Here is an 18,378-nt window from a genome sequence, read left to right on the forward strand (position 1 = left end):
TGCCGTTTCTATCTCCTCTGAAACTCATGACTTCCTCAGAAGTTAAAAATTCACTCATACTGTATGTGTCTTACAGAGCTTCTGCTTTTTCTGTGCCTGTTTTCATTCAAAACCCTCTGAAGTACGTGTTCTGTGAATATACAGTGGTGTGAAAATGTGGGGCCCTTCCTGATTTCTTTTTTTTTTTTTTGCATATTCGTCAAACTTTAATGTTTCAGATCATCAAACACATTTAAATATTAGTCAAAGATAACACAAATAAACCCAACATGCATTTAAATGAAGGTTTTTATCATTGAGGTAAAACAAAACTACATGGCCCTGTGTGAGAAAGTGTTTGCCCCCCTTAGCAGCAACAACTGCAATTAAGCGTTCGCAATAACTTGAAATGAGTCTGTTGCAGCGCTGTGGAGGAATTCTGGTCCACTTATCTTTGCAGAATTGTGAGAAACATGCAAACACTCAGCAGCATATTTTCACACCACTGTATGTATGTACATTTGTTATCAAGCACCAACACTCAAGCAGAGTCAAGAAACAGGCGTGACGTGTTGTTACTTCCTCAAATCATCAGAGAAGTAGCTGAAACAACTAGAATGTGTTGAAGAAGCTGATACCTGCTGAATAACTGGCATCAATGGAGGAGACATATGCTAATGTTGAGTTTTCGAAGAAGTTTGGCGACTCAGCACTTTCAATAAATCCAACAGGTAGGGATGTTCAGTCCGTCACACGGGTTATTGCTGTCGTAACATTGGATTCAGTGGTTTTGTCTCTGTTCAGGTCCCGGCAGCTCAGGGAGGAGGTTTCACGGAGCTGTTGTTGTCTGTCTGGGACTGCTGAGTTTAGTTCTGCTGGTCGGGTTCATCAGCTTCAGTGTTTACCGTGAGTCTGCTTTAGTCTACTCTGACACAGGTTTTTGGACTTTGAGGATCTGTGTCTGTTGTATTTCAGTTTTCTCGTTTAGTTTGTTTTCAATTACATTTTGCTACAAATGTACAGAAAAAAAGAAACTCTTTAAATTCTACAAGTTTTAGGACGTAGTTCAGCATTCATCCAGTAGCTTTTTGTTCCCCTTTTAACAGGAAAATCATTCTGATGACGTGCTCAGAAACCTTTGTGTGGCTATCTTTCTTCATCTTTTGATATTCTTTCTTCAGCCTTATATAATGCAGTGAATATCTCAGGTGTAAATGCAGATTTTATTGTGTTTCACAGACATAAATCTTTTTTCAGACTTTGGTTCAGTACATGGATTATCTGCTGAACTGTCCTCTATCAAAGCCAACCTGACTCAATATGTCCAGGCCTGTAATAACTGGACTGAAGAGAGAGCTCAGCTGGATGTTCGACTCTCTGACGTGTCTGAGGAGCTGAACAGGTGTTTGTCCCAACAGAGTGAGTGAAGTTAGGACCAAGTGGTCAAAATAAAATTAAATTTGTCAAAATATGATCAAAGAGAAGATATAGAGTAAAATATTTCAGTATTTCAAGAAGCCATCTGGGACCTGGGCATAATTTACAATTATATTGAAATGGGTCTTGCAATCATTCTTGTTTGATGCAGAGAAAACAGAGAAAACATGTCCTACAGGATGGACGATGTTCAGCCAGTCCTGTTATCTCCTCTCTACTAAGTCTGATACTTGGGAAAAAGGCAGAGAGAACTGCAGAGCCAATGGAGCAGATCTGGTCATTATAGACAGTCGTCAGGAGCAGGTACAGTACGACTGTGTGTTGTTGACAACACAAAACACACCAACTACAGTAGAAACTGTTTATATGGCAGCATGGTCTCTTCACTCTCTCACTGTGGTTATGAAGGCTTAGTGACTAGTGAGTATTTCTTTATGTCCAACAGACGTTTCTCTCTGGATTCACCCAGGACGTTTGGTTCGGTTTGACTGACAAGCAAAATGAGGGGACGTGGAAATGGGTTGATAATTCTCCACTGACTCTGACGTAAGGCTTCACTTTGGTTATTTTCTGACCGCAACATATTTAATTATTGATGCAAAATATTACAATTAGTTTTCTATTAATTGAATTTTTTCACATGTAATAAATTTATTTTATGTTAATGTATCACTCCTATTTACAGTGCTAAGTGTGCTTGCAGTGTCAAATCTGATGACGGTGTCACTGATTCTTTTCTTTCTTATCCTGTTACTGTAGGTACTGGGCAGAAAATCAGCCTGATAATTATCATGAAGAAGACTGTGCACATTTAAGATCTGATCATTTTTGGAATGATCAGTCGTGTGAAGCTTCTTTGCAGTGGGTCTGTGAAAAAAATGCTTAACACTAAAACACTCCACAAAAAATGGAAATTAATACATTATAAAAACATTTCAGATCAATTTTTGATTTTGCATTTATGTTATTTTACGGCTTTGAAAGCACATGGGATTAAAGACCACAAGGGCGATATGAGAACTTTGGTTTGTAAACTCTTAGTTCCTCATGTCCTAAAATAGGACTTATCTTATTTAAGTAGAGTGAAAATAAAGTGTGGCCGATGTTACTTCACATGTTCAATTTCACTGCTGATATGACTGATGCCTAACTGACCGACGTTAATGTTAATGCAATATCAAAATACTACACAACCCTTCGAGCTGAAGAGCTTTAGGATCTGATCTTTAAATCAAATGGTAAAATATGAACTTGAATTTAGTATTGATCTGCTACTGCCATCTACTGGTAAAAGGACATATTGCAGATGGACAATAAATAAATAACTAAATAAATAACTAAAACTAAAACTCTAAATCATAAACACAGGTTCAACCGGTGTGATGGTGTCAGTGTCCTGTGTGACTCTGACATAACTTCTGTTGCCTCCCTTGTCTCAAACTAGTCACTGCTGTGGTTGATATTTTTAAATCCTCTACATGAAGTAGTCATGTTGAATGATTTTCAATTAGCAGACGTGCTTTGTCTCAACTTAACTATTGAATTTCTTGACTTCTTATTTGGTCTGAGACCATCAGCGTGAGAAACATTTCTAATAGCGACTGCTCAAATCATGTCTGATGGTCTCAAACATCTAATTCCTACATGAAAGTCAGATGTTGATCTCTGTGGTCCTCTTAGTCAACATTTGAATGCTATCTTAAACATAAACGATAAATAAAAGATCTACTAATCCTCGTCTCAAACTTTATTCCTGACAACTGTAGAGGCAACACAGCTGGATTACAATAATACACATACAATTATAAAAGTCACTGTCTGGAAACAAAGAAGCTTCCTTCATTGATCAGATCATATATTTAACAACACACACGGTAGCTGGACAACATAACTTTAATACATCAAACTTTGTTAAAAGATAAACATCAGCATGGAAACTGCACTCTGACATTATGTTTAAGTCACTCTGATGCAGGAACTGTGAGGTGTTGAAGTAATTGTTGATAACAGGCTTAAAATTAACTCGTGAAAATCAGACATTGGACCAGAGTTGTGGTTAAACTGAAGTTAATTAAAAAACAAACTAATGAAACTGGCCTGGAAAAAATGATGGTACCAACAATAATAAACAGGACATACAAAAAACAACCTGCAAAGAAACAACAATAATGATGAGTAATGTGATTTCTCCTCTGACTTTAACATTATAGTGGCAGATGCTGTTTCATGACTTTGTTGTGTTTGGAATTAGTTTATAACCTTTAAAGCTCTGCTCAGTCCTTTTGTTGAATACATTGTTTTATTTAGTCATATCACCATCAAATATTACTCAGATAACAAAGATAACAATTCATTTCTAAATGTTTTTGTCAAAAGAACATTTAGCCATGATACATTTTTTTGTTTCTATATGAGAGCTGCTAAACACACACACAGCTAAACCTGTAGCATGACAAGATTGTCAAAGTGAATAAACTTTTTGCAATCATATTAAAAATTATATAAATCAGGATTCTCTGATGTTTCAACAGAACAATAGTTAAGATCGGGTCTAAATGTCACATATCACATGAATACTTCTCAAGTTATATGCTGTTACGTGACTCACAACATCTTTTTTAACAACCATAAACAGAAATGCATTTTATTAGAATTTTATGAGACCAACACTAAACCCACAACACAAGAAATTAACAACCATTGTAATTATTATTATAATTATCTAATGCTGAAGAAAGATGGCTTGAGGTTTGTGTTATGTAGAGTAGGACTCCTGCTTGGAATTATGTAACAAATATTTTAACTTTTAAGCTTAAATCTTAAACACATCTTTCAGCGTTGACTTAGTGATAAACTTATAAAAAAATGACTCCCAGTAGACAACGATAATGATGAGACAAGCCACAGTAAAAACAATGTGCAGCCCGACAGAAAATAACTAGACACCATCTCCTCCCAGAGCTCCTGAGACCTGAACAGTGATGAGACCAATAAATACAGTAAATCAAATGATAGAAGAACAGATGATGTCTGTGATGATTCTTACCTACACGATTTGTTTTACGATCTTTTTTTACATAATCAAACTCGACATTTCCAACATTATCATAAATGGCTCTCAATGCTCCTGATGATGAAATTAGTAAATAATGTTGCATCTCCTGGATCAGTTTCTGACAGGGTTCAGTGAATGAAACAGTTGGAGATAGATGGTGGTCGAGAACAATCCAGAGGAGGGGATGAGAGGAACTCTAAGAAACACAGGCTGAGGTCCAAAATCACCACACAGACGACATTAGAGAGAATAGGAAACTTTGGAAACCAAAGCAAAATAGAGAATCTGGAAAATGATGTGGAAAACAGGCTCGTCTATAATCAGAGGAGCTAATGTCAGAGAGAGGAAACAGATTTAGGTGGGTGGAGGAGAACAGGCCAGAGGAAATGTGAAACATGACATTCTGTGGTTTTGTGGTTCACACATCATTGGAGCTGTGACACATTTGTCTTGAATGGAATAAACTGACCTCCTACATTTTCATACAAGACTTTTCCGGCTGTAAGTGATGTGATGTAATTCTCACCTAGGTATTCAATAAGGTTAAAGTCACCACCTTACCGCCACATAGAGTCTTTGACTGTGCCATAGACCTCCTTCAAAGTACCTCACCACCAAGAGGGAGCCTGTTTTGCACGCGTTCATTTTTATGAAAATTGACCTTCGCAACTCTTACCATGTGGCTTGGCTGTGGTTCAATAGGTAGAGCTGTTGTCTGCCAATCATAGGATTGGTGGTTCGATTTCCAGCTGCCATATCACATGCCAAAGTGTCCTTGGGCAAGATGCTGAACCCCAAGTTCAAGTCAGATCAGAATGAGTTGCAGTGTAAAGCGCTTTGAGTACCAGTTCATGCCTGAACGAATACCAGGTCATATCTTTTGTACTTACAAATGCCCCTACTGTGTTCCAAAATCTGGTTAATGATGTTTTAGGAAAGTTAGGATAGTTTGGCTTTTGTCTATCTTGATTACATCCTTATTTTCTCCAAATCTGAAACCGAGCATGTGGAACATGTGTTTGGACCTTCGTTTCAGCCTGTTCTGCCTGCGCACAGGCCAAGCCAGTACATCGAGCACCTGTGGGGCACCTTCTCCCACTCTCCATTCCTCGTTGTCCCTGGTCCCACATCTCTGTAGATTTCGTCACTGGACTTCCCCTTTCCTAAGGCCTTAACACCATCCTGACCATTGTGGATCGCTTTTCCAAGGTGGTTTACTTCATCCCATTGGTCAAACTTCCATCTGCTACAGAAATGGCGTATCTGCTAATCCAGCATATTTTCCGCCTCCCCCGACTTCAAGGGACATGGTATCTGTCAAAGGTCCCCAGTTCACTGCTTGTTTCTGGACTGAGTTCTGTCACCTCTGGGAATTTCTGTCTGCCTTTTGTCTGGTTTTTAATCCTCAGGAGAGGGAATCAATGGTCTCATCCATACAGGCTTCAGTTCGGTGCTGCCACCTGGCCTGGAGTAGAGCCTGCGCTTCACTTGCCCCAACTGTTCATTCCTTTGAGACCTCGGCCAATAGACGACTAAGGCCTGCCCCGACTTACAGAGTTGGTCAGCTACACAGGACAACACCTGTGTGACTCTCTCCCTATATAAGCAGATCCTTTTGCCTTCCTCCCTTGCCAGATAGTCTCATGCCTTCCTGAGAATAACACTATCCAGCATTACTTCGGATTGACTTGCTACCAGACCTGCCTGACCTCAACCTGCCTTCTGCTTATTCCTCTCGGTACCGTGAATGTTCCCTCTTATCTGTTCTCTCTCTCGTTGTTCCTTCCCTGCTCTGACTCTGTGTGGACCTCCTAATGTTTGACCTGGACTTTTTTTCCTACTGTGGATTTTGTCAAATGGAATTCTCTGTGGACCTGTCTTCTAGTGTTTGACCTGGATTGCGCCTCACCATGCATGACCCCCGACCGGAATCTCGACCTGCCTGTAGCAATTCGGATTCTGGAGGCGGTTGCTTTGTTCTGGGTTTCAGATTTATTTTATGCTTGTGATAACCTCTATCTCTCGCCAGACTGTTTTTCCGCAGTTGCAGTCATGATTCCCTCCGTTCCCAGTTACCACGTTCTTTCAACAGCAGTCGGCCATTTTGGAAATCACGCCAAAATTAATTCTAATTCAGTTCTCTCTCTTGAGTTGTCTGTGACTATGGAGTCTGACCCTAGATTTGTGACAAAACTGATTTAGAAAAAGACAGGTGCTATTATGCATTTTATATCTGCATGTTCATACAAGACTTTTCGAGCTGTAAGTGATGTGACGTGATTATTTTTAAGTAAGTGAAGTATTTTTATCACTTAGGCCCATTACTTCCTCAAGGCTTCTGAGAAACTATATAGCAACAGACTGCAGACACAGACAACAAGACATTAAACAGAATCTATGTTCAACATGTCTGTCAATCTCATTTTCCACTTCTGTGTCAAATGTGTCCATATGAGCCCCTTCTTACTCCGGTTCAACTGTAATACTAAGTGTAATAGTTATAGTTAGTATTTCATAATCATGAGATCTGTATCTCTTAAGTTTAACTACAGTATCTCATAATTATAAGATCCAGTCTTCTTTTTTTTATCTTGGGTGAGTGCGATGTGTTTCTACAAGAAACTACTTAAAAAGTACAACTTTCTCTCAGGTGTTAATTTTGTTCACAGCAAACACTTGAATACAGCAAGTTGTCAGAGCACCATCCAGCATCCTTTGACCTTTAATTCACAGCAGTCAGGAAGAAATTGTTGTATACATTTAAATTTAGTCACTTGACAGATGCTTTATCCAAAGCGACTCACAAGTGAGGAACAAGTCAGCAAAAATTTGAATAAGAAAAACAGCAGCTGATCACTTCCTCTTCCAAGTGAATGATACGCTGCAGTGTACCAAACAGTGATGGAAAAGGAAGGGGATGTACTCGTTGGCACTGTGGAAGTGTAGAAACATACATCCTCTGCTGTGTCTCCTTTGCTGTGTCTCCTGATGTTCTGCTGTTATCAACACGACTTCCAGACCCGATTGGTTGCGGCCCAGATGAACAACAACCGTCACCTGTCCTGTTGGCCTATAGGGTGCCAATGGAAATGGGCTACTGTTGGTTGAAGAAGAAAACGAGGAAGGCGTGTTCGTAGGCAGAGACAGAAGAGGGAAGACAACAGTGTAGGACTGACAGTAGGGACTTTGAATGCTGGGACTATGACAGGGAAGCATAAAGAGATGGTTGACATGATGCAGAAAAGGAAGGTGAACATACTGTGTGTCCAGGAGACTGGGTAGAAAAGCAACGAGACTAGAAGCTTAGGATCATGGTTCAAGTTATTGACCATCACTTAAAACTCAACTCTTTAGCACAAGCTACAGTTGCAGTTTCGAGTGGCTGATGTGTGGGAACATGTCACCTTTCTTAAAATAGCCTCTGATGATCTTAGTGTGAAAAAATACAAACTGTATCAGTAACAGTAAGTTTACACACATTAAAACGATTAATACATTTTCTCTTTACTTTTTCAAAACAAAGTCAGCAGTCTCTTATATTACCCCATGGCTCAGTACATGGGTTAGCTGCTGAACACCATAACATGTTCGTCCCTTGCAAATACTACTTGCTCGAGCTTTCTGTGTTGCATTTCTGTACCCTGCTTTTTTTAAGGAAGGTGTTAGACGACCACAGATAAGACATGTTTAACTGCAGAAACTTCCTCAGAAGACAAACTGAACAGACAAATCAATGAAAAGTCTGCTTGTGCTGTAGCTTGTGTCAAACAGCTCACAGGTCCCTTCAGAAAAAATTGACGTCCTCTGTGCAATGGAAGAAATCTACTGCAATACTGAAATTATAAAGTCTGTTGATTCAACAACATTAACAAAACAGACAGGTAAGAATGCTGAGAGACTGTACCGTGTTTGATTATATATTAGAAGTTATATTATGTGGTCTATCTGTAAGTGTTTGTTGATTTTCTCTTTTCAGGTTCCAGGAGATGTCCTGAAGCTGTTGTTCTCTTTCTGGGGCTGCTCAGTGTTCTCCTGCTGGCTGGACTCATCAGCCTCGGTGTCCACTGTGAGTCTGGTTTTCACAAGTTAACGTCTAAATGTCTCTAAGTTTGACCTCATCTGAAAGTGTGATTGTGTTCAATGTTTCTAGGCTGCATGTATAACATAACAACTAGCACATATTGAACCAATTAAAAAAGTAATTTGCACTGACTCCCTTTAGTTTAGGAGTTTTTAAAAATGTTACTTGTTTCTTAATATGAACAGTTTTTAGTTTTTAAGCTGCTTACGACAAGTTTTTACTTGAAAATGTATTGTTGATACATTTAAACTGAACTTCACCTCTAAACTTTTCTTTTCTAACATGGTTGACTACTTGAAAATTGTTTGAATTACTTCAATTGATGTTGAAGCTAAATTTGTTTGATAGAAATAATAGAAATTCATACAGTATTTTTTGTTTCTTCATAATTTCAGACCATAACTCAGGATGTGGTTCAATTGCCAAAGAGACTGGGGAGCTCCAGACCACTCTCTTGATTAAAGAGAGAGACCAGCTGAAGGCCAGCCTCATTCAAATAACTGAAGAGAGGAACAGGCTGCAGAATTTATCCAAACAGAGTGAGTAAGAGTTGTAGAGACATGATGCATCATAAAGGTAAAACTCTTTCTTTCCTGTTGTGAGTCTTGCTACATGAATTTGCTTCATGTTCCACAGACTGAGGATAGATTGTTCACATTCTGTTAATGTTAATAAGCTAATGGTAACATGTTCAGATACTAATTCACTAATAGCAGTTTAAACATGCACTAAATCATAACCCCTGTGCTAAATCTGCACTTGTCTCCATAGTGTCATTTACTGGCAGTAGATGGAGTTTTGTATTTAATGATTAATATTGTCTATTGTTTTATGTTACAGACAAAACTTGTCCTGCAGGATAGACGATGTTCAACTGTGTCTGTTACTTCCTCTCCAGTAAAACTGGTTCTTGGCAAACAGGTAGAGAGGACTGCAGACAAAGAGGAGCAGACCTGGTGGTTATAGACAGTGCAGAAGTCCAGGTGCAGTATTTTTGATCATGTTTTTGTGACTGAACAAGACGGAGAAAATATTAAATGGGACTTTTCATGTAACTGTACAAATATGCAAATTCAGTGATCAGAGAGTGATATCTGTGAAATGCAAATATCAGGTCTGTCCTCAGATGTTATACAGAGTTTAGATCTGGGCTTTTTTTGGGTCACTTAAGGACAAATTAGTCCCAAAGCTACTCCATCATTGCATAGTAGATATGTTCAGATAAATGCTGTATGTGTGTCCTGCACATGTTGTGGTTATACTCTCGTCTTTATATCTTTCACTTTGTTAAACAGACATTTCTCTCTGGATTCACCAATTATTCAGCCTGGATCGGTTTGACTGACGTGGACAACGAGGGCATCTGGAAATGGATAGATGGTACTCCACTGACTCTCACGTAAGGCTTCACGTTGGTGGTTCACTCACTGATTAACATTTACATCTTTGTATATTACTAGAATTATAACACTGTGAATTACAGCCTGCAACTTACCAAACAGAGGTCCTCCAGTAGTTTAAATGGTTCAGAATCACCTGGGTCCGCTCTGCTGAGCTTGATTAATAAGGACAGTTTTCAATTTAGTGTTTTAAGTACACAGAGTACCGTTATGTGCCTTGTAGTAGAATTTTAAATTCTGTTCTGGATTTTACAGCGATCCAGTGAAGAGAAGCTAAAGTAGGAGAAACATGATTTCTCTTGTTAATTCTTGTCAGAGCTTTGGCTGCAGCATTTTGGATCAACTGAAGGCTTTTTAGGGAGTTACTGGGACATCCTCTTAGTACTAAATCACAGTCTAGAAGTAACAAATACTTGTTTAGCAAATAAAAAAAGGTATGTATATGGAAATGAGCAGGTCATAGCTGTCACACTACCCATAAAAACATTTTTTACTGCACAGAGCTTCTGACTTACTACAATAACTGTTTTTATCACATGTAATAATTTTATTTTATGTTAATGTATCACTCCTATTTACAGTGCTAACTGTGCTTCTAGTGTCAAATCTGATGACGGTGTCACTGATTCTTTTCCTTATTATCCTGTTACTGTAGGTACTGGGCAGAAAATCAGCCTGATAATTATGGTGAAGAAGACTGTGCACATTTAAGATCTGATCATTTTTGGAATGATCTGTCGTGTGAAGCTACTTCGCAGTGGATCTGTAAAAAAAATGCTTAACACTGCTTGTTTAAATGAAAGCTGCAGTTTATATTTAAACAGTACTTTCAGTAAAGGTAACAAAAATTTCAGATCAATTATCCAGAGCAGTGTTTTACTGTAATTAAACCATTTCTAAAAAAGAAAAAGTGATTTATTCCTGGAGGACACATTTAAATCATTTTTCGATTTTGCATTTCTTGTTATTTTATGGCTGTGGGATTAAAGACCACAAGGCCGATATGAGAACTTGGGTTTGTAAACTCGTAGTTCCTCATATTCTAAAATAGGACTTCTCTTTTTTAAGTAGAGTAAAAAAAAGCGTTACCTCTTATTTCAGTTGTAAGCTGTTTGATTATTTCTCCTTTTAGACTATGATGCAGCGTTAGATGGTCTACACAGCCCAGTGTTTTTAGATCTGCTGATCAGCACACAACCCTTCGAGCTGAAGAGCATGTCTGCTCTTTAAAGTATTTTGTGTGATGTTCTGTGTTAACAGCAGATCTAATTACTAACTGCACACTGTTCACTCATTGAAAATAAACTTTACTAATATTCAAAGGCGAAGTATGTAGTCTTAATATGTTTGTCTGTGAGTTGAATGTGTTTTGTACATGAAACATGAAGTGATGAAAAAACAATTCATCATTTCACTGAAACCAAGTGTGACACCCTGTGGACTGAGGTGACACACGTTCACTGGGTGAAGGGTGTTATTGTCTAACAGTAACAGGACAGTAACTGGGATGTACGACCTGATGAAGAGACCAGTTTAAATCAAATGGTAAAATATGAACTTAAGATCAGCTCCATAAATATTGATATGCTACCACCCTCTACTGGTAAAATGACATATTGCATATTGACAAAAAAATAAATAAAGCGCAATGCAAACACAAAGGAGCAAAGAAAACTACTTCAAAAGAAGGGACAAACTAATGAACTACTACTGCTAACCAACAAGCTGCGTGGAGATGAAAGACAGAGGCCGGGGAAAAGGTGAATGAAGGAAGCAGGGAACAAAGGAGGTTGGACAGTTAACACAGTAGCAAATGACAAACTAACAGACATCAACTGAAATACACAACACACTAATGAGTAAATACAAAACACCTGCTAAAAACACACACCTGCTGCCACGCGAACCAGCTGAGACATGCCCCCGGAGGTGAGGGAAAAACACAAAACAGGAAATCAAAAACACAGAGATATCTTCCAGGGACATTGCCTCAGCTGGCCGGAGGAGGGAGTCGTACCACCATGAAGTAGTCATGTTGAATGGTTTTCAATTAGCAGACGTGCTTTGTCTCAACTTAACTGGTGAATTTCTTGACTTGCATGAAAGTCAGATGTTGATCTCTGTGGTCCTCTTAGTCAACATTTGAATGCTATTTTAATCATAAACGATAAATAAAAGATCTACTAATCCTCGTCTCAAACTTTATTCCTGACAACTGTAGAGGCAACACATCAGGACTATAATTATATACATACAGTTATAAAAGTCACTGTCTATAAATGAAGATACAGTGAAACAGGAACATAAATTAAACAACACACACGTTAGCTGGACAACTTTAATACGTCAAACTTTGTTAAAAGATAAACATCAGCAGTCACCTTGTTTTCTGGTACCCAACAAACAGGTGAACTGACCCAGGAACCACTGATCTCTAAGGGAAACTGCCTCTGACATTATGTTTAAATCACTCTGATGCAGGAACTGTGAGGTGTTGAACTAATTATCAGTAACAGGCTTATATTATGATGTTTTACTCTAACTGTAACTTAGAGGTTTTATGAACATGTCTTCAGAATATCCTCGATGGAATCAGTGTGGGAGAAGCCACAATATTCTTTTAACACAGAAAAATATCAGTATATGTAAATGAAATATATAAATGACAGAGGAAGTGATCATACACACACACTGACTAAAGACATAATCATAGCTTACACTGTAAAATGATTATCATGTGATGTGTAAGCAATGTTACGGTATCTTCTCACAGATCCAGTGCAGAGTGTTTTCACAGGGCAGGTCACTCCACTTTGCAGTACGAACTAGTTTTTCTGCATAGTCTTCACAATCCCAGGGATTTTTACCATAATTATCCAGCTGGTTCTGCGCCCAGTACCTAACAAAACAAATCAAAGATGACTGATCTGATTTCTCCTTTACCTCTGACTTATTTCACAGACTTTAAATTTAATGCTGCTTCCTGACTCTCTCTCTTACTTCAGAGTCAGTGGATTCCCATCGACCCATTCCCAGGTTCCCTCATTGTCTCTGTCAGTCAAACCAATCCAAGCTGCCAACTTGGTGAATTTAGAAAGGGAAAGTCTGTTTAGTATGAAAAGACAGCCACAGTATTTATGTTTCAGTTTTAACCACATAAAACTAAGTGTAATACAGTGTAATTATAACAGTTCATTAAAGTGGTTGATTCCTGATGTGCTGCAAACAATCAAAGATTTTAACCACATTTATTTTCAGGTGCACCTTTTACTAAGTTGCATGAGAACAGTGTGTAAGAAACAGACAGATGACAATGAAATATAATTACATTACATTATATTATATTACATTACATCATTCCTCACACTTTCAGTCACATATGGACTGTACCTGTTCTTCAGCACTGTCAATGACCACCAGATCTGGTCCTCTGTCCATGCAATCCTTTCTGCCTTGTGTCCAAGAGCTAGTCTGATTAGAGAGGAAATAACAGGAGGAGTTGAACATTGTCCATCCTGCAGGACAAGTTTTGTCTGTAAAACAACAGACATTAGAAATCAGTGAAGACAAAACTCTATCTGCTCCAAAGAGACCATGTGCTGTGTCCTTTACTTTTAAAGTGGAGAGTCCTGCAGCTGCACTGGGGCCTGAGTAACAATCTGAAATGACCGAAATGATGAAGAGACATGTAAAACACTAAATACCATGTGAAATCACATAATGTAGTTGCTACCTAGTTGTGCTTCATCCTAACAAATAGCCAGTCCTGCAAAAATCTATTAGATGGGTGAGTGTGAACTATCACTTTAAGCTACCTGTTGAAAATTTGAGCCATTGTCTTTTCCCTTTGTATAGATTTTACATTATATAAAGACTGAATAAGTGTTCACCTGCATGCATTCAAACAATATGACATCAAAATGCCATTTGAGAAGAGCCAGTAATTAAGACAAACATACATCAGAATAAAGTATGAACAGTCTTTTAAAACAACATTCAGAGTAGATAATGTTTCTGAAAATAACAAGTTGACGTAACAATCAGACTCACAGTAGACAGCAGGTTCAACACAAGCTACAGCCCAAGAAGACTGAGACTTTTCATTAGTGCATCTGACTTTCATCTCATGAGGAAGTTTCTAAAGAATGATCTGTGGCCATCTGTTACCTTCTTCAAAATAAGCCACAGCTGAACTCCATTTACACAGGTATAAGAAACTTGCTTGATTCAGATTTGGACGTAATGTTGCATTATGAAGTCAGTAAGTATGATTACAAAATAAAGACAAGACACATTTCAAGACACATTTCTGTTGAACCACAACTCAAAAACAATGTCGGATTTTTGTGAGTTAATGTTTTATTTATTATTACTTTCATCAGTTTCTAGTTATTTCAATGGCCTTCGTGTGTTTTTCTTTTTTAATACGGAAGTTGTGCTCAGGATGATTTCTGCATCTTCAAAACTGTTGTTACAGTTTATTTTCAGGAAAAGTCCTAATGTTGTTTCTTCTGGAGAGTCACAATTTTTTCCTGTCTTTGGTTCATTACTTTGATTTGATAGCATCACATTTTAAGTAATGAATCTATGCATGAAGCTAATCAAATCTGAAGTCACTTCTAGCACAGTTTGGGTCTATCAAGTATTCTGATAGGAAACTATTGTTAACACGGGTTTTATACCAGTGTTATTTTCTCTTTTCACATTACAAATGTTCTGTATCATCCTCTGGTTATTTTTACATTTTGAAATGCACGTTTAAAACAAGCTGGCAATTGAACTGTGGGTGCAGAGTATGGTTCTGTGGGGGGCTCTGGTTTTTGAGAGAATAGAATCTTAGGATCACGGTTGACTTATTGACCGTGACTTGAACTTCAACTCTTTACCACAAGCTGCAAAACAAGCTTCCTGAACTATTTAGTTAATGTCAGTTTTTTTTTTTTTTTTTTTTTTTTTGTGGTTTCAAGTAGCCGATGTGTGGGAACATGTCACCTTTCTTAAAATAGCCTCTGATGATCTTAGTGTGAGAAAATACAAACTGTATCAGTAACAGTATGTTTCTAACATTTTCTTTACCTTTTCAAGACAAAGTGAGTCTCTTGTGTTACCCCATGGCTCAGTACATGGGTTAGCATAACAGCAGACTACATCTTAGTATTTATCTGTTTCTGTGACACCACAACATGTTCACCCCATAAAAATATTCTTTTGGCTAAAAGTCAAGACAGTCGAGTTTCCTGTGTTGCATTTCTGTACACCAAGATTATTGTTTCTGGTTTTTAAGGAAGGTGTTAGACGACCACAGATAAGACATGTTTAACTGCAGAAACTTCCTCAGAAGACAAACTAAACAGACACATCGATGAAAAGTCTGCTTGTACTGTAGCTTGTGTCAAACAGCTCACAGGTCCCTTCAGAAAAAATTGATGTCCTCTGTGCAATGGAAGAAATCTACTGCAATGCTGAAATGATCACGTCTGTTGATTCAACAACAAAACCTACAGGTAAGAAGGCTGAGAGACTGTACCGTGCTTGATCATATATTAGAAGTTATATTGTGTGGTCTACTTGTCATGTGATTAACTGTTTGTTGGTTTTTCTCTGTTCAGGTTCCAGGAGATGTCCTGGAGCTGTTGTTCTCATTCTGGTGCTGCTCAGTGTTCTGCTGGCTGGACTCATCAGCCTCGGTGTCCACTGTGAGTCTGGTTTTCACAAGTTAACGTCTAAATGTCTCTAAGCTTGACCTCATCTCAAAGTGTGAATGTGTTCAATGTTTTTAGGCTGCATGTGTGAAAACTTTATAACAACTAGCACATATTGAACCAGTAAAAACATAACTTGCACTGACTCCTTTTAGTTTAAGAGTTTACTTGTTTCTTGATATTGAACTTTGACTCACAATAAATTTCTCATTTACTGATTTCTTTTAAACAACTTTTAGTGTATGTTGATGCATTTAAATCTGAACTTTCTCTTTAAACTTTTCTTTTCTCCTTCTTCTTCTTCTTCTTATTACTATTATTATTATTTTTAATTGTTTCTTTTTAAACATGTTATTATATATTATCTAAACCTCATTCTGGTGTGAGATTTTAATTTCTTTTATAATTTGTAAACACAAAAAGCTAAATTTTAATAAGGAAGAAAAAACAATTTGATTTATTAGACAAACAGGAACTTGAGTTCATCTTTTATTTTGACATTATATATTATATATATTATATATTTCATATGTATTTTATGTTTTGTAGCATAAAAATGGGTTTTGGGACCAGTTACCACTTTAGTAATTTGTTTGTTTGTTTGAATTACTTCAGTTAATATTGAAGCAAAAATTGTTTGATAGAAATTCTAGAAATTCATACAGTATTTTTTGTCTCTTAATAATTTCAGACCATAACTCAGGATGTGGTTCAATTGCCAACCAGACTGAGGAGCTCCAGGTCACTCTCTTGATTAAAGAGAGAGACCAGCTGAAGGCTAAACTAGTTAACACAAGTGAAGAGAGAGACCAGCTGAAGGTCAGCCTCATTCAAATGACTGAAGAGAGGAACAGGCTGCAGAATTTGAGACAGAGTAAGAGTTGTAGAGACATGATTCATCATAAAGATAAAACTCATTCTTTCCTGTTGTGAGTCTTGCTACATGAATTTGCTTCATGTTCCCCAGAGACTGAGGATAGATTGTTCACATTCTGTTAATGTTAATAAGCTAATGGTAACATGTTCAGATACTAATTTACCAGTGGCAGTTTGAAAAATGCACTAAATAATAACCCCTGTGCTAAATCTGCACTTGTCTCCATAGTGTCCTTTACTGGCAGTAGATGGAGTTTTGTATTTCATGATTAATATTATCTGTTGTTTTATGTTACAGAGAAAACTTGTCCTGCAGGATGGACAATGTTCAACTGTGTCTGTTACCTCCTTTCCAATGAAATTGGTTCTTGGCAAACAGGTAGAGAGGACTGCAGACAAAGAGGAGCAGACCTGGTGGTCATAGACAGTGCAGAAGTCCAGGTGCAGTATTTTTGATGTTTGTGTGACTGAACAAGGACGGAAAAAATATTAAACAGGACTTTACATGTAACTGGGAACATAAATCTACAGTCCTGATTGTGTAGAATTCAAATTCAGTGATCGGAGAGTGATATCTGTGAAATGCAAACTTCAGGTCTCTCCACAAATGTTCTACAGAGTTTAGGTTAGGGCTTTTTTTGGGCCACTAAAGGACAAACTGGCCCAAAGCTACTCCATCATTGCATTAGTAGATATGTTCTGATAAATGCTGTATGTGTGTCCTGCACATGTTGTGGTGTGTTATATGTAACATATCTCTCGTATTTATATCTTTTATTTTGTTAAACAGACATTTCTCTCCAGATTCACTAAGCAACAAACCTGGATTGGTTTGACTGACTTGGAAAACGAGGGCACCTGGAAATGGATAGATGGTACTCCACTGACTCTGACGTAAGGCTTCACGTTGGTGGTTCACTCACTGATTAACATTTACATCGTTGTATTTTACTAGAATTTATTTGTGTTGGTTTGAATTACCAAAACAATTCTTGCATAGACTGTAGAAATATCCTCACTGGAGGACTTTCATGGATAAAGACAAACAACCCAAACTAATTGGTAATAAATACTTAATTCTTAAAACTGTAAGAGTGTTTAATGTGTGCTCATTTGAGGCACATATCTGTATATTGACTATTTTTTCTTCATCATTTTGAGACAGGATGCCCCCAAGTTTTGCACCATGCTGCAGATGTAGGTTCTTTACGGTAGTGGTGGAGGGCTGTGCCATCTAGAGTACTACATGGTTATATAGTGTAATAGGTTTTGTCCTTAAATATTGTTGTGAGGCTGTTTTGGGGATAAACAGTGACATCAATCTTTTGTTCACTGACGTCCTAGGTACTGGGCACATGATCAACCTGATAATGGTGGTGGAGACCCTAGATTTGGAGAAGAGGACTGTGCTCACATCAGAACTTATACCAATGACCTATGGAATGATCTGTCATGTAGTTATCAACTGCACTGGATCTGTGAAAAAACACCATAATACTGCTGAATAACTTCATCATGATTATGTAAAGCTTTGAGTAACATCTTCTAATATAACTGTAACATCACTGAGTCTCTGCGTGTCAAGTTTTGTTGTCGCTTATTGAAGAGGAAGGAAAGTTGATAAAAATGTACTTTGAAAGATAAAAAGTGGATGTTATGCTGAAGACCATCGTGTCATTTGAGCGTCATGACAAAATACAGGGTCCAATGAACCGATTGAGCAATTGAATTGTTTTCAACTATTCTAAAATTCCAGCTCTCAGGCAATAAAAAAATAATAAAAACACTAATTCTGACTAATTTTCTTACTGATTACCCTGATTAGGGATTTTTTAATAAATCGTGTTT

General features: G+C 37.7%; 2 protein-coding genes across 3 annotated transcripts; both read left to right on the forward strand.

Annotated features, from left to right (window-relative positions):
• Nucleotides 1-587: 587 nt before the first annotated feature.
• Nucleotides 588-11,237, forward strand: LOC113173072 (CD209 antigen-like protein C). 2 transcript variants are annotated; one of them, XM_026376357.1, is made up of 6 exons: nucleotides 588-710; nucleotides 784-885; nucleotides 1,237-1,398; nucleotides 1,568-1,719; nucleotides 1,862-1,962; nucleotides 10,608-11,237. In XM_026376357.1, exons 1-6 carry the CDS (start codon nucleotides 638-640, stop codon nucleotides 10,732-10,734), a joined length of 717 nt encoding a protein of 238 aa, XP_026232142.1. In that variant the 5' UTR covers nucleotides 588-637; the 3' UTR covers nucleotides 10,735-11,237. The 2 variants fall into 2 exon arrangements, with proteins under 2 accessions (XP_026232142.1, XP_026232140.1); XM_026376355.2 differs by lacking the exon at nucleotides 10,608-11,237 and adding an exon at nucleotides 2,176-2,652.
• On the forward strand, nucleotides 3,452-18,102 carry LOC113173074 (CD209 antigen-like protein C). Its single transcript, XM_033326853.1, has 6 exons — nucleotides 3,452-8,352; nucleotides 8,448-8,537; nucleotides 16,346-16,528; nucleotides 16,829-16,971; nucleotides 17,321-17,424; nucleotides 17,875-18,102. Exons 1-6 carry the CDS (start codon nucleotides 8,283-8,285, stop codon nucleotides 18,023-18,025), a joined length of 741 nt encoding a protein of 246 aa, XP_033182744.1. The 5' UTR covers nucleotides 3,452-8,282; the 3' UTR covers nucleotides 18,026-18,102.
• The last annotated feature ends 276 nt before the right edge of the window (nucleotides 18,103-18,378 follow it).

The sequence above is a fragment of the Anabas testudineus genome, chromosome 21 (assembly GCF_900324465.2).
Source record: "Anabas testudineus chromosome 21, fAnaTes1.2, whole genome shotgun sequence".
In the NCBI taxonomy this organism is placed as follows: domain Eukaryota; kingdom Metazoa; phylum Chordata; class Actinopteri; order Anabantiformes; family Anabantidae; genus Anabas; species Anabas testudineus.